Genomic DNA, 16,314 nt, shown 5'->3' with positions numbered 1-16,314 from the left:
ACATACTCTGTATACATACTCTATATACATATTCCAGATCTTACCTTTCTTCCCTGACAAACTGGTTCTGCAAATTAGGGCATTATTCTTACAGAAAGTGGCTACCACTTTTCATGAAAGCCAATTCATCACTTTACTGTCTAACTTTTATGCTCCACATCGCCCTTCTAAACAAGAGGAGAAACTCCACTGACTGGGCCCAAAAAGAGCATTGCTGTTCTACCTTGGTCGCACTTGTGAGTTCCGGTTGGATGATCAACTCTACTTTGAGACCACAAAAGGGAATGCTGTGCAGAAGTGGACCATCTCCCAAAGGATGGGTCTCTGCATCAAAATCGACTCGGCACAGGCCAAAAAGCAACCACCAGAGAGTTTGTGCGCTCATTCCATCAGAGCCAAAGCTGCCATCACTGCTTTAGCTTGCAGACCTTCTGTCCTGGATATCTGTCAGGCTGCAAGTCGAGCTTCTTTACACACGTTTATGAAGCACTACTGCCTAGAATGTTAGCCCCAGCAAGATGGTAATTTTGCCTGTTCGGTCCTACAGGACTTTTTAGTATAATACATATCACAGCCTCGCCTCCGTGGAGGTATTGCTTGGGTATCTATTCTAAGGTAGGGAATCTGCAGGTAGAAGTCTCTATCAGATAAGAGTCTTTACCAGATAAGGTGTTACGAAAGTTAAGACCTTTCGTAACACCTTATCTGGTAAAGACTCTTATCGAGCCACAGATCACTCCCCAAAATACCCATCCTCCCCACTCTGCAACCAGATTATAGAATTCAGGATTGATCCCTATAAGGGCCATAGATTTCCACACCACTGGTCAGTGTTCCTGGTGGCTCTGCTCTTCTGATGTTGAAAGTTGTGAAAAAAACTGATGTCAGCGCACTTGGGTGGCGCCTATACAGGCACCACGCACATCAGTTAGGCGCTGATGACACAATGCGGTGCTGAATGCCATCTCCTACTGGCGAGCAAGGGTACTGCTCACCAAAAAATTTCTGGATCCGGTGTGACGCCCGGGGAATATTTTAGGGTAAAGATTCTGCGGCTCAATAGTCTCTACCAGATAAGGCGTTACGAAAGGTAACTTGTTCGTTGTGAATATGTGGCTTCATTGAGAGAACTTTAAAATTGAACCTATTGAGGCTCTCAGTTAGCAAAAGGTGTTTGAATTTCTCTCCATTGGTCCAAATGCTCATCAGCAATACTCTGTGCTCTCTGTTGGTTGTGTTCGGACGTCTCTAAATAAAAGCCTAAAACTGAAGTGTGCCAGTTGTCTATTGAAAGGACTCACACTTCAGGTACCATTTTCCCGGAAAGTTTCACTGGAAAGCTAAAATTGGATTGTTTGTATTTATACAGAGTGTTGTCTCCTCCCATTGCGTTTTAGCTGCTTTGCGCTGTTCAGCATCACTGATGTGCACCAGTGTCCGATTGCCTGCATTCTCCATTTTGGCTCTTTGGGACATCTCATTTGGGAAGCCTGCACAAATATTTAGCACTTTTAAAAATTGACTGTGGAGTAGTAATAGAGGACAGTTACTCAAATGTTCATATATTCTCAGCGATTATCTCTACATTGGCTTTACTGCACATTTTAATGTGTCACGTTTTGCAGATTAAATGCATCCCAATATGTTTCTATATATACCTTTTGCACTGAGACTAAATTGGAACCAGTAGGTTTTAAAGAATAATATGCCACTAATGTGATGATACCTTGAGTTCTGGACAACCAGCTTACTGGTTGTCACATGGTTAGTAGTGGGTAGTGGATCACATGGTTGCTTAGCATTAATGTGTATCTTTCTGTGTTTGACTTTCCAGAATATTGACAGGGTTGTGTTTGTTGGAAACTTTCTGAGAATCAATATGGTGTCAATGAAGCTGCTCGCCTATGCCATGGATTACTGGTCAAATGGACAGTTGAAAGCCCTGTTTCTGGAGCATGAGGTACAACATAAGTCCAACACAACAAGTTTGGAAAACAGTGCTGAATTTACAGAAACATATAGTCATGCTTCTTTTAATAACAAGTGTAAAAACATGTTTGTATTTAATTTCACTCTGGTAAATAAAGATGGTGAATTCTTGTTATTGTCTTTTAGATGGGATGGTCCTGATTGTATAAAAGTCTATATATTAATGTACTGCTTGCTTTACTGTTTTAAGGTTACGAGGTTCATTGTGACTGTTGTGTGTTTTTTTTTTTCTTCCCTTTAGCATTATGATATTAGGGTATTGGGTTGGGGTTTCATGTTGTGTTTCACTTTTTCTATACAAATGGAACTTAAAAGCCCAGACACACTTAAGATCTTTTAAGATAATAGTGTATTCAAATCCGCTCCTTTGGTTTTTTAGAACTGTCATTACCATGGCAGGGTCTGTTTCTTTATGAAATAATGAATCCCCTTGTATCCCCATGGAGAATGTTCTTGGAGAGATGAGAATGCTAGGCAAATGACCTTGCAGATGGCCTGCGAGCATGTGGATGTGTTAAACATTGGGCATGTTCATGGGCTTTAATATGTGCAAACAAAGTTTATCAGCTCCAACTTGATGGCGAAAACATAAGAGAATGTGATGGATCTCCCTTTTAATAAGGTCCTGTTTGATACCCTATGGATGAGGTTCTCGCACAGTGCATACCTTGAAGTTCTGACGATGGTTTCCAACTCAACCATACCTCTCCAGGCAAAACGTACTGCTTTCCACTAGTTATTATTGGTCTAGTGACTAACGCATTTGTGATGCAAGAGTCTGTTTTTTTCCTGGTTTCAAAGACTCCAGGGGTGCACTATGTGGTTGGACAAGATGTTAAATACTTTCCCCCACGTCGTTTTACTCCTTGCTGCCCTATTTACTCCCCCCAATCTCGTCCAGTTGTTTCAGCTGAGTTTCTCCTCCACTTTTTGACAACCAGGCTGGTGCTAGAAAAGGTTATTTTCCGTGAGCAAGGGTTCTGTTAGTGTTTGGACCATCTCAGACCTTTGTCTATTCAACCTATTTGATGCGAGAGGGTCATTTATCATTGTTTCCCTATATCAGCTCATATCTGCTCCTCAGATGAGTGCTCGATCTGGTCAATGGACTTGAAAGAATGGGTAGGTTCTTATTGCTGTGTTGCAACTGCACAGTGTCTACCCCTGAAGTACTTATGGCAATTACCGTTGTGCAAAAACTTGACACCTTGTATCTTTAAAAAGGTCCTTGTAGTGGTGGAAGATCACTTGAGGCGTCAAGGGACCTGCAGCTGCCCATATCTGGATGCCTTGCAGGTGAGATCTGTCTTGCCTAAGGCTCCTCCCAGCAGGGAGCCGCTCTCGAGTTAAGCTTAAAAATCTTCTCTGGTCCCTGCGCAGGGCTTTCCTACATTGGCAACTAGCTGAGCCTTGCCTTCTTGCTACTGGTAAGGAAGGTAGCACCTCAAGATGTCATTTTAAGAATCAAGGTGATCAGTGAAGATAGCAAGGACTCCCATCCTGACCAGACCTATCCCACATACAAAAAAGCTTAATGCTCACTCAGGAATTAATCACAAAGTCAGTAGAGAAGAGGTGAGGTAGGTGTTTTCCTGGAAATCGGGTTTTGAAATGACTGGAAAAAGATGGTTAACACCCGTCACAGAATTTAATTTCGAGCTATGATTACCAGTTTTTCATAGATGTGTGTAGCTGAAGTTCAAAGTTTGTTTATATAGTCATATTGTAGGGTTCCTGTAGAAATGTCTATTCCATATCACTCGTATGACTTTTGTAAGTTCACAGATTATTTTGCCTTCAGGAGACTAGTGACATTTTCTCAAATCCTAGCTTAATTCCCCCCTGAAAGAGAAACCACTGCTCCGCTTCACTCAAACACAGATACATTAAGAGCAGTCTTATGAATTAGATTGTTTTTAACCTTCTGACCTCTAAAGTCTTTCCACAGATAGTATGTTAAAGATTGTTAGTGTTGAGCTGCTCAAATGTTATTACCCATTCTCTGCTGACTCAAGCCCTCATGATGCCAAACAATACTAAATTTTATGTTAGACTTTAACAGGGTCACTCAGAAGAGTTTAAATAAATCTTATCTGGTGCTAGACCTCACAGCCTTAGGATGGTCTTCGCCCCAACTTTTTGCCTACCTCCCCCATTTTTCTGATGTCTTTTTTGCTAGTATTAACACTCCACATACTAACACTGCTAACCAGTGCCAGAGTGCTTGTGTTCTCACCCCTTACCATGGTAATATTGGCTTATCCCCAATTGACATATTTAATTTACTTACAAGCCCTTAGTAAAGTGCACTACATGCACCTAGGGCCTGTAAACTAAATGCTACTTGTGGGTCTGCAGCACTGATTGTGTCATCCTTTGTGTAGCCCTTCAACCGTGTCTCAGGCATGCCATTGCAGAGCATGTGTGCAGCTCTATGGGAAGCAGCCTTTATCATGAAGGCTAAAGAACGAGAAGCCTTTAGAATGAAGGCTTTATAACGAAAATGCCTTTACAACAAAAGGCTTTTAGAACACTTATTATTTTTTTTTTAAATACAATTATGCCTTTTCAATGGATGCCTTTTACAACTAAAATCATGGGAAATATAAGTATATTGCAGATAAGTAAACAGCTTTTAAATATATGCATTTGTGTGTAGATATATATATATATATATATATATATATATATGTTGGATGGCATGTGTAGCTGCAGATACACATTGTTTGCACATCCCGCCATCTAGTGTTGGGCTCGGAGTGTTACAAGTTGTTTTTCTTCGAAGAAGTCTTTCGAGTCACGAGATCGAGGGACTCCTCCCCTTTCGGCTCCATTGGGCATGGGCGTTGACTCCATCTTAGATTGTTTTTTTTCCGCCATCGGGTTCGGACGTGTTCCTTTTCGCTCCGCGTTTCGGTTCGGAAAGATAGTTAGAATCTCGGAAAAATCGACGGTATTGTTTGCGTTCGGTATCGGGTTGGTTACAACAGATCGACACCGAATTTTGAAGAGCTCCGGTGGCCCTTCGGGGTTTTCCATCCCCCGTCGGGGCCTGGTCGGCCCGACCACGTGTCTCTTCAAGGCTAATGGAACGGACCCCATTCCACTTCTGCCCCAGATGTCACAACAAGTATCCGTATACAGATCAGCATCTGGTCTGTAACTTGTGTTTGTCTCAGAACACAAAGAAGATACTTGTGAAGCCTGTCGAGCGTTTCGGTCGAGGAAAACATTAAGAGACCGAAGAGCAAGAAGACTGCAAATGGCTTCGGCGCCGACAGGACAACGACACTTGGAGGAAGAGGAAGAAACCTTCTCCATCGAGGATTCGGACTCGGACGATCCCGAACAGACGCCGAAAACCGTGAGTAAGACGTCGACACACAAAACTCACGGAAAGACCACTAAAGCCCAGGGGACGCCACCGCCAGCAGGCCATGGCTTAACCCGGAAAATAGGTGACCTAACATCGGCACCGAAAAAGGGCACGCATGTGTCAAAGGCATCTGACTCCGGTCGAGATACTGGCACAGAGCAGACTCGACCCCAAGACAGCGGGTCAGAGCAAGTTCGGCACCGAGAGGGTGGCACCGAAACGACTCGGCACCGAGAGGCTGGAATGCCGAAAATTAAGAAAGTGTCGTCGGAGCCGAAAAAGACTTCCGAAAAAGTTTCCATACCGAAACATCCGGCCTCGGAACCGAAAACAAGTTCCTACACAGAGGAACAGGGAATGTCCTCACAAATGCAAGGACATAGGTTCGGACAAGAACTAGAGTCAATGGAGCCAGATTACACTCAGAGAAGGCTCCACATCCAAAAAGACACAGGGAAGATAAGTACTCTTCCCCCAATTCGGATGAAAAGAAGACTTGCCTTCCAAGAGAAAGACAAGCAGCCACAGGCAAAGGTGGCAAGACAAGTAACCACGCCACCATCTCCACCACGCCACCATCTCCACCACGCTCAACACATACATCACCGGCAGCCACTCCACCACTGATGCAGTCCCCAACTCATACTGGAATGAGTCAGGATGATCCCGATGCATGGGATCTTTACGATGCGCCAGTATCAGACAACAGCCCAGACTGTTATCCGGCGAGACCGTCGCCACCTGAGGACAGTGCAGCCTACACATAGGTGGTGTCAAGAGCAGCGGCGTTTCATAATGTCACCCTGCATGCAGAGCCTATTGAGGATGACTTTTTGTTTAACACACTATCCTCCACACACAGTCAATACCAAAGTCTCCCTATGCTACCTGGAATGCTAAAACACTCCAAACAGGTGTTTCAGGAGCCTTTGAAGGGCAGGGCCATAACTCCAAGGGTGGAGAAGAAATGCAAGCCGCCGCCAACAGACCCTGTATGCATCACGCAGCAATTAACACCAGACTCGGTGGTAGTAGGGGCAGCTCGCAAGAGAACGAACTCACACACCTCAGGAGACGCACCACCTCCAGACAAGGAGAGTCGCAAGTTCGATGCTGCGGGAAAAGGGTTTCAGCACAAGCAGCCAACCAATGGCTCATTGCCAACTCACAGGCATTGCTGGCGAGATATGATAGGGCTCATTGGGACGAAATGCAACATTTCATTGAGCACTTGCCCAAAGAGTTCCAGAAAAGGGCACAACAAGTGGTGGAGGAAGGACAGAGTATCTCGAACAATCAGATACGCTCGGCAATGGATGCAGCTGATACAGCTGCTAGGACAGTAAATACAGCAGTGACTATAAGGAGACACGCATGGTTGCGTATGTCAGGATTTAAGCCGGAAATTCCACAAGCTGTGCTGAATATGCCATTTAACGGACAGCAGTTGTTTGGGCCGGAGGTGGACATTGCTATGCTTGGGCCGGAGGTGTACATTGCTAAAACTTAAAAAGGACACTGATACGGCCAAAGCCATGGGCACACTCTACTCCCCACAGAGCTGAGGCACATTTCGTAAAACCCAGTTTCGAGGGGGGTTTCGAGGACAAAGCACGGAACCCACAACCTCACAAACAAGGCCCACTTATCAGAGCCAATATCAGCGGGGAAGTTTTCGGGGACAATATAGAGGGGGCCAATTCCAAAAGAGTAGAGGGAAGTTCCAAAGTCCCAAAACTCCTCAAAACAAGCAGTGACTTCGACGTCACAAATCCTCAACACATAACACCTGTGGGGGGGAGACTAACCAAGTTCTACAAACATTGGGAAGAAATAACAACAGACACTTGGGTCCTAGCAATTATCCAGCATGGTTATTGCATATAATTTCTCAAAATCCCTCCAAATGTCCCACCGAAAACACACAATATGTCAAAACAACACATAGATCTCCTACAACTAGAGGTCCAAGCGTTGTTACAAAAAGAAGCAATAGAGCTGGTACCAATCCATCAGAGAGGAACAGGAGTTTACTCGCTGTACTTTCTCATACCCAAAAAGGACAAAACTCTAAGACCTATATTAGATCTCAGAACATTAAATATCTACATCAAATCAGATCACTTTCACATGGTGACGTTACAGGATGTAATCCCATTGCTCAAACAGCAAGACTACATGACAACACGAGACCTAAAGGATGCATACTTCCATATACCGATAGATCCTTCACACAGAAAGTACTTAAGGTTCGTATTCCAAGGGGTACATTACCAATTCAAGGTGTTGCCATTCGGGATAACAACTCCGCCAAGAGTTTTTACAAAATGCCTGGCTGTAGTGGCTGCTCATATAAGGAGGCAGCAAATACATGTGTTCCCGTACCTAGACAATTGGTTAATCAAAACCAACACGCAAGAACGGTGTTCACAACACACAAAGTATGTCATAGAAACCCTCCACAAACTAGGTTTTTCACTCAACTACACAAAGTCACACCTTCAGCCGTGTCAAACACAGCAATACTTAGGGGCGACAATCAACACAACAAAAGGGATTGCCACTCCAAGTCCACAAAGGGTACAAGAATTTTAATATTTGTAATACAGGCCATGTATCCAAAACAAAAGATACAAGTCAAGATGGTGATGAAACTACTAGGCATGATGTCCTCATGCATAGCCATTGTCCCAAACGCAAGGTTGCACATGCGGCCCTTACAACAGTGCCTAGCATCACAATGGTCACAGGCACAGGGTCAACTTCTAGATCTAGTGTTGATAGACTGCCAAACATACACCTCGCTTCAATGGTGGAAAAATATAAATTTAAACCAAGGGCGGCCTTTCCAAGACCCAGTGCCTCAATACGTAATAACGACGGATGCCTCCATGATAGGGTGGGGAGCACACCTCAACCAACACAGGATCCAAGGACAATGGGACACTCAGCAGAGACAGTTTCACATAAATCACTTAGAACTACTGGCAGTATTTCTAGCGTTGAAAGCATTTCAACCTATAATAAGCCACAAACACATTCTTGTCAAAACAGACAACATGACAACGATGTATTATCTGAACAAACAGGGAGGAACACACTCGACACAGTTGTGTCTCCTAGCACAGAGAATATGGCATTGGGCGATTCACAACCACATTCACCTAATAGCACAGTTTATTACAGGGATTCAGAATCAGTTAGCAGACAATCTCTCTCGGGATCACCAACAGATCCACGAATGGGAGATTCACCCCCAAATACTAAACACTTACTTCCAAAGATGGGGAACACCACAAATAGACCTATTTGCAACAAAAGAAAACGCGAAATGCCAAAACTTCGCATCCAGGTGCCCACAAGATCAATCTCGGGGCAATGCGTTATGGATGAGTTGGTCAGGGATATTTGCATACGCTTTTCCCCGTCTCCCACTCCTTCCGTATCTAGTAAACAAATTGAGTCAAAACAAACTCATACTAATAGCACCAACCTGGGCAAGACAACCTTGGTACACAACACTACTAGACCTCTCAGTAGTGCCTCATATCAAGCTTCCAAACAGACCAGATCTGTTAACTCAACACAAACAACAGATCAGGCATCCAAATCCAGCATCACTGAATCTAGCAATTTGGCTCTTGAAGTCTTAGAATTCGGACAATTAGACCTTACACAGGAATGTATGGAGGTCATAAAACAAGCTAGGAAACCAACCACAAGACATTACTATGCAAATAAGTGGAAAAGATGTGTTTATTATTGCCATAATAATCAAATTAAGCCATTACACGCATCTGCTAAAGACATCGTAAGCTACTTACTACATTTGCAAAAGTCAAAGCTAGCTTTTTCATCCATTAAAATACATCTTACCGCAATTTCAGCTTATCTGCAAATTACGCACTCAACTTCATTATTTAGGATCCCAGTTATAAAAGCATTTATGGAAGGCCTAAAGAGAATTATACCACCAAGAACACCACCAGTTCCTTCGTGGAACCTCAACATTGTCTTAACACGACTCATGGGTCCACCTTTTGAACCCATGCACTCATGTGAGATGCAATACTTAACATGGAAAGTTGCATTTCTAATTGCCATCACATCTCTAAGAAGAGTAAGTGAGATACAAGCATTTACCATACAAGAACCATTTATTCAGATACACAAACATAAAGTAGTTTTACGAACAAATCCTAAATTCTTACCAAAAGTCATATCACCGTTCCACTTGAATCAAACAGTAGAACTACCAGTGTTCTTCCCAGAGCCAGATTCTGTAGCTGAAAGAGCACTACATACATTAGACATTAAAAGAGCGTTAATTTACTACATTGACAGAACAAAACAAATTCGGAAAACAAAACAATTGTTTGTTGCTTTCCAAAAACCTCATACAGGAAATCCAATTTCCAAACAAGGCATTCCTAGATGGATAGTTAAATGCATTCAAACCTGTTATCTCAAAGCAAAAAGAGAACTGCCTATTACACCAAGGGCACACTCAACTAGAAAGAAAGCTGCTACCATGGCCTTTCTAGGAAACATTCCAATGACTGAAATATGTAAGGCAGCCACATGGTCTACGCCTCATACGTTTACCAAGCACTACTGCGTGGATGTGTTAACAGCACAACAAGCCACAGTAGGACAAGCAGTACTACGAACTTTGTTTCAAACAACTTCAACTCCTACAGCCTGAATCACCGCTTTTGGGGAGATAACTGCTTACTAGTCTATGCAAAGCATGTGTATCTGCAGCTACACATGCCATTGAACGGAAAATGTCACTTATCCAGTGTACATCTGTTCGTGGCATGAGACGCTGCAGATTCACATGCGCCCGCCTCCCCGGGAGCCTGTAGCCGTTTGAATTTGATCTTGAACATTTGTAAATTTGTAAATATATTGCTTTAAACCACATTATGTACATAAATATTTACTCCATTGCATGGGCACTATTACTATAATACACAACTCCTACCTCACCCTCTGTGGGGAAAACAATCTAAGATGGAGTCGACACCCATGCGCAATGGAGCCGAAAGGGGAGAAGTCCCTCTATCTCGTGACTCGAAAGACTTCTTCGAAGAAAAACAACTTGTAACACTCCGAGTCCAACACTAGATGGCGGGATGTGCAAAGCATGTGAATCTGCAGCGTCTCATGCCACGAACAGATGTACACTGGGTAAGTGACATTTTCCATAGATATATCATCCTTTCATCATCAGAGAACAAACATTTCCTTCCTTTTTTAAAGGCCAACTGCCTGGCTACTCGGCAGATTTATTATGTGTCCAGAGATGCTTGAAAACATAAGGCCTGAAATAATGAAAATGACAAAGATTTCCCTGTAAGTTGCTGACTTTCCTACATTCCATAATGACCTGTTGTGAGTGTGCTTTCGTTCAGGACAATTCTTTTTGGTACAGATATATGTAGTATATATCTAAATATGTATATGTGTTTGTGTGTGTGTGTGTATGTGTTTGTATATATATATATATATATATATAAGGTGTGTGTGTAATTTAGGGTGGGTATGGGTTTTTAGGTGGTAAGGTGTTTATTAGGGTTTGGGGTGGGTATAGGTTTTTAGTTGATAAGGGGATTTTTAGGGTTTGGGGGGTAGGTTTTTAGGAGGTAAGGGATTTTTTAGAAGTTAGAGTAGGTATAGGTTTTTGTGTGTAACGGGACATTTTAGGGTTTAGGGTGGGTATGGGTTTTGGGTGGTAAGGGGAGTTTTAGGGTTTAGGGTGGGTATGGGTCTTTGGGTGGTAATGGGTTTTTGGGTGGTAAGGGCATTTTTAAGGTTTAGGGTGGGTATGGGTCTTTGGGTAGTAAGGGGATTTTTAGGGTTTAGGGTGGGTATAGGTTTTTGGATAGTAAGAGAATTTTTAGGATTTAGGGAGGGCATAGATTTTTAGGTGGTAAGGGAATTTTTAGGTTTTAGAGTGGTTATATGGTTTTGGGTGGTAAAGGAAGTTTTAGGTTCTAGGGTTGGTGTGGGTTTGGGGTGGTAATCAACCTTTTAGGTTCTAGGGTGGCTAGAGGTTTTTGGTTGGTAAGGGAATTAATAGGGTCTGGGGTAGGTATGGGTTTTTGATTGGTGAGGGAGCTTTTAGGGTTTAGAATGGTTATGGGTTTTTGTAAGGGTAAGGGAATTTTGGGGCGTGATTTTTTTTTCCAGTGGTTATTGGTTTAAAGGTGTGTGTGTGTGTGTGTGTGTATGTGTGTGTGTGTGTATATATATGTATATGTATATATATATATATATATATATACTTGTTGAAATATATATATTTACAAAGGATACCTTCCCACAAAGTAAGTATTTTACAAGTAAAAATAAACATATATATATATGTGTGTGTGTGTATATATATTTATATATTTAAAAAAAGGTCTATACTTGTTAAACACTTACCTTTTGTAGTAAAGGCTTTCGTACTGAAGGCATATTCATTGTAAAAACTCTTGTTGTGAAAGCCTTGTCTGTTGTAAAGGCATTTTTGTTACAACACTTGTGTTCTAAAACCATTTGTTCTAATGGCATTCGATAATCTGTCATACATCCCAGTTTGTCACTTCTGTGTCGACCTGGCAAAATAACACATTGCATACATATAAATCACCCCTAAGGTAGGCCTTGGACATCACAGAGGGCAAGATGCAGTGTATTTAAAAGGCAGTACATGGACCTTTAAGTTTTACATGTCCCAGTAGTGAAAAACTTCCACATTTGTTTTTCACTACAACAAGGCCTATCTCTCCCATAGGGTAGCATTGTACTTTATTACATCTTACAAGTGTGAGTCACAATCTGGAAGAGACAAACTATACACGTTTAGTGTCAGTGGAATCACATTTTAAAATCACAACTTACAATGAAGTTGGATTTTAAATTGTAAGTCTGAAAATGCCACTTTTGGAAAGTTGTCGTGTTCTGCTTTTAGCCATTTGGTGTCTGCTGCCTGTCCCTGATCACTTATCTGGGGTGAGTGACAGCTAGGCTTTGTGTTTTGTCTCTAGACAGCTACACGCAATGGGAGCTTAGATGTGACTTGATAGGCCATCCTGGTAGGGATGGAGGGGGGAGCTGAGCACAACCTTGCTTACACCTGAATAGACTATGTCCTGTTCCCACTCAAAGGGCTGCATAACCCCCTGTAGTGAGTCTAAAGCCAGGGCAGGAGAGCAAGACATTTGTGCACTTCAAAGGCCTGTCTTTGAAGACTCCCCCACCTCAAAGTCCCAACTGGGTATAAGTACTGGACCTCTGACACCTCCAACTCAGTACATTTCCAGACCTTTAGATACTCTTCCAGGAAGAAGGAATGCTGTGCTGCTGAATGACTGCCACTCCTCTGCTTTGCTAGACTCCTGCCTTGCTGTGTTGACCTGCTGCCTGCTGTTCCCCTGCCTGTGTGAGAAGGACTGGACCTCCATCACTTGAACCCAGAGTGACTCCAAGGGCTAGCGGGCTGGCCTCCTGATCTGAAGTTTCAGGGACATAAAAACACTTCCAACTACCCTGATCGCGCACCTGGACTCTGCCATCTACGAGTCAGCCATGCCAAGTGGTGTCACTTCAGTCCTGGACCCTTGGATGTGGACCTATGCTGTTTACCCTAACAGAACCGATGCATCCTCTGGTGCTGGAGAAGAATTGACGCATCGCTGATGTTGCGAAGCACAGAACAGACACATCACCTCTACTGTGTGGGCCATAACTGATGCAACCAGACTCGCATCGCTGCTGCACTTTGCAGCTTAGGACTGGCGCATCATTCCGAACCGCCACTGCCATGCTTTTCCTGACGCGAGGTACTCCCATTCCCATCGACAGCAGCCTCGACAGTGATGCCAAAACTCCACATCGCAGTTTCTATGCTCTTTGGAATGCATTGCCTCGATTGCATAACACATCCTTGACACCGGTCTTAGCATCACAAGCCCCAACGTCCGGACCCTCTATGTGGATGCAGCAGGAACTCGCACCACACCCTCGCTGCACCTCAGAACGGATGCAGCGCTTCGAAACCAGGATCTATCGTACTTTGCTTCAGCTGGCCTAACTGGGTCCCTGTAGCCGGCCCACGCTCTGTCTGAACTTTTGATTTTGTGCCAGTCCAGCATGACCAGGAACCTTATTGCTTCTAAAAGCTGTATAACAGTCTAATGTTTAAAAATTCATAACTCAAATTCTAATTATTGTTTTTTTGTTGTTTCTGGCTTGTTTTATTTATTAAATTCTGGTCTATATTTCTAACCTAGCGTACAGTCATTTTGTGTGGTGTTTTCACTGTTTTACTATTTGAAGTGTTGCACAAAAATACTTTACACATTGCCTCGAAGTTAAGCCTTACTGCTCTGTTCCAAGCTACCAGAGGGTGAGCACAGGTTAACTTAGAGTTTACCTGACACCTTGACTAGGATGATTTTGGTTGTTGCTTGTACAGGACTCATACCCCAGTCAACCAACCCAATTTCTAACACCTGGTAACCCAAAAATCTTTAACATGAGACAGGGTAGACAGTCGGAGCTAGAGAGAGGGAGTGAGTTTTAGATAAATAGAATAGACAGAGACCAAACCAAGAAAGTTTCCCAGGGGTGCGTTGAAAGGTGGGGGCCGTGGGCAATTGCCCACGTTGTCCATGCTTTAAAACGTCAATTTGTTCTGACAGAAACTCTGTGTGTCATTGTGGTGGGACTTAAAGGAGAGTGAGAAATAAAACAGAAACAAGTGCATGGAGACTTAGTAGTAAAAAGAATCCCATGTTGAATTTTGAACCCAAGTGGAATGCTTCTCCTACTTCTTGGTCAACTTTTGAGTAAGTGTTGATGATTGCTCCAGTCGGCACCGGTGCATGTAGTCCTAGAAAGTTCAGGAACAAATTCCTAGTTCAACACATCTGTAACTTCTAGTTTCCATAGGCTTCTATACATGTAAGCAGGCTTTGTGCACATGATTTCCGTAAACAAGTTTATAAAAATTCCTGCATCGTTATAATTGTTTTTCTTCATTTTGTTAGGGTTATTTTGGAGCTGTTGGGGCACTACTGGAATTGTTGAAAATGACAGACCATCAATGAGGATCCCACCGGAAAAGTTGCACTCTCTGAAATTGCTGCTGAAATTACTAAAAGGCTCCAGTGGGAGGGAAATGAAGCCATTCTAAGAGTTGTTCCTGCTGGATTTGTACATAATGTAAAATCGTTTTAGCCAACTATCCGTTTTTGGGTTTTGAAGTTGTAAATCAAAATTCGAACTTGGGATACAATAATTGTTTTCTGTTGACTGTATTTTTAATTGAAACAAATGTGCGAAATGGCCAAATATAGTGAACCAATTTTATGTATTTAAAAAGCTGTACACTATTTAAATAGGACCTACATGTGAGAGACTATGTTTTTTCCTCTTCTTGGGTATAATGATTCATATGACAAATGTCCTTTTTCTGCCAGCCATGGCATTTTTCCTCTTGTACTTTTCATGACATTTCATGATTTTAGATCTTGGTTTCAAATGAAACTTCAAAGCTGGTGCATGTACTGTAACACTAAGATCTTTGATTTTGCTTCACTTGTATTTAAAAAAAAAAAGAGTCTTGCGAAATCGATTTACCTATAAAAACATGAAAATGTTGACCTTCCTTTGAAATTGTGTGTTTTTATTTGTAGTTGGAAAATGCTTTTTGTGTTGGTGAATTAGATTTAAACAATTCTATTTCAGCATCCTGCTTGCGGAGCTTACAGTACAGTTTGCTAACAGCTTTGAAGAAGGACATACACACCATTGCATTTTTAGGATACAATTCTGATGATGCCTTGGGGGTATTGTTAAAATTTTGTTCACCAAAATAGTTTTTTTGTTGCAGAAACAAATGAACACGGCTATGCTCTGATAATTTACTTGGACTGATGAAACGGCACTGTGCTACTGTAGTAAGATTAAATGTCCATGTAAGAGACATTGGCATTGAAGTTTTTATTAAGTTTGCTACCCAGCCATGGAGTTAGGGATCATTTGCTTTCTTCTGCTATGTCAAAAGATATAGTCAGGCAGATAAACTCTTTTCTTTAACATAATGAGATGAGATGAATTGTTGACTACCCTTCTTTGGTTAGGACCAGACTGTCCAATAAAATGATCAAAAATACATTTTAATACAACATGCAGTAGATAATTTTATTTCACCTAAATCCACAGACCACAAACCATAAACCTTAGGTTCATTATGGTTCTGAATGGGCAGCAAACTTGTATCACTCATCCTTGGCTGATGAGGTGGACTCTTACTTGTACAAGGACATCTGAAGGTGAAAGCTAGAAGTAGTATGAAAGATAAGAATTTAACATATGCCTATCCTGAGACCATAAAGTTGTATAGATGTCATCATGTCTGTTGGCCATTCTTCTGGCACCCTGAATCTGTACCTGGTTTTAGGCAACTATATTTTCGGGTCTCATTGTTGACTAAATCTAGGCTTTCATGCTAAAAAGCCATAATTACTGAGACTTGGTGGGAGGTATAGAGGTCTGGCAAAATTATGTTCAGGACTTAGAGTTAAGAGGAACGAGAGTTAGCACTGGGTTGTTTATAGAGTCCAGAGTTAAATTAGAATCACTTAAGGCACCTACTTAGTAGGGCCCTGGAAGATATACATGAAGTCAGGTCAGATGCAGCTGTCTCATAAGGCGTCTTTGAAGAGCACGTCAGATTTGCTGGGACTACTTTTTTCCGAACAAAGCCATTCTTTTTGTTTTTTCACCAGATTTTTCCCTCAGAGTGTGGCTTATCCAAGTGTCATCAGTTCCGATAATATATGCATAAAGTTTGCAAGGGGTTGACTATTAAATTAATAAAAGGTGATATTGAGAATCAGTGAAACTGAACACGTGTGAATGTTCAAAGCCCAATTGGCAGTGGCCTGTTTGAG

General features: G+C 42.3%; 1 protein-coding gene across 3 annotated transcripts in view; it reads left to right on the top strand.

Annotated features, from left to right (window-relative positions):
• PANK1 (pantothenate kinase 1) overlaps window positions 1-15,034 on the top strand; it is a 159,568-nt gene extending 144,534 nt beyond the window's left edge. For all 3 annotated transcript variants that reach the window (XM_069239862.1, XM_069239863.1, XM_069239864.1), the window contains 2 exons: window positions 1,835-1,960; window positions 14,407-15,034. In XM_069239862.1, coding sequence (XP_069095963.1) covers window positions 1,835-1,960; window positions 14,407-14,466 — 186 coding nt within the window. In that variant the 3' untranslated portion in view covers window positions 14,467-15,034. The remainder of the gene's footprint in view (window positions 1-1,834; window positions 1,961-14,406) is intronic.
• Window positions 15,035-16,314: the final 1,280 nt, after the last annotated feature.

The sequence above is a fragment of the Pleurodeles waltl genome, chromosome 6 (genome assembly GCF_031143425.1).
Source record: "Pleurodeles waltl isolate 20211129_DDA chromosome 6, aPleWal1.hap1.20221129, whole genome shotgun sequence".
NCBI classification, from domain to species: Eukaryota; Metazoa; Chordata; class Amphibia; order Caudata; family Salamandridae; genus Pleurodeles; species Pleurodeles waltl.
The sequence above is the reverse complement of the archived record's forward strand: the minus strand, read 5'-3'. Positions and strand labels throughout refer to the sequence as shown.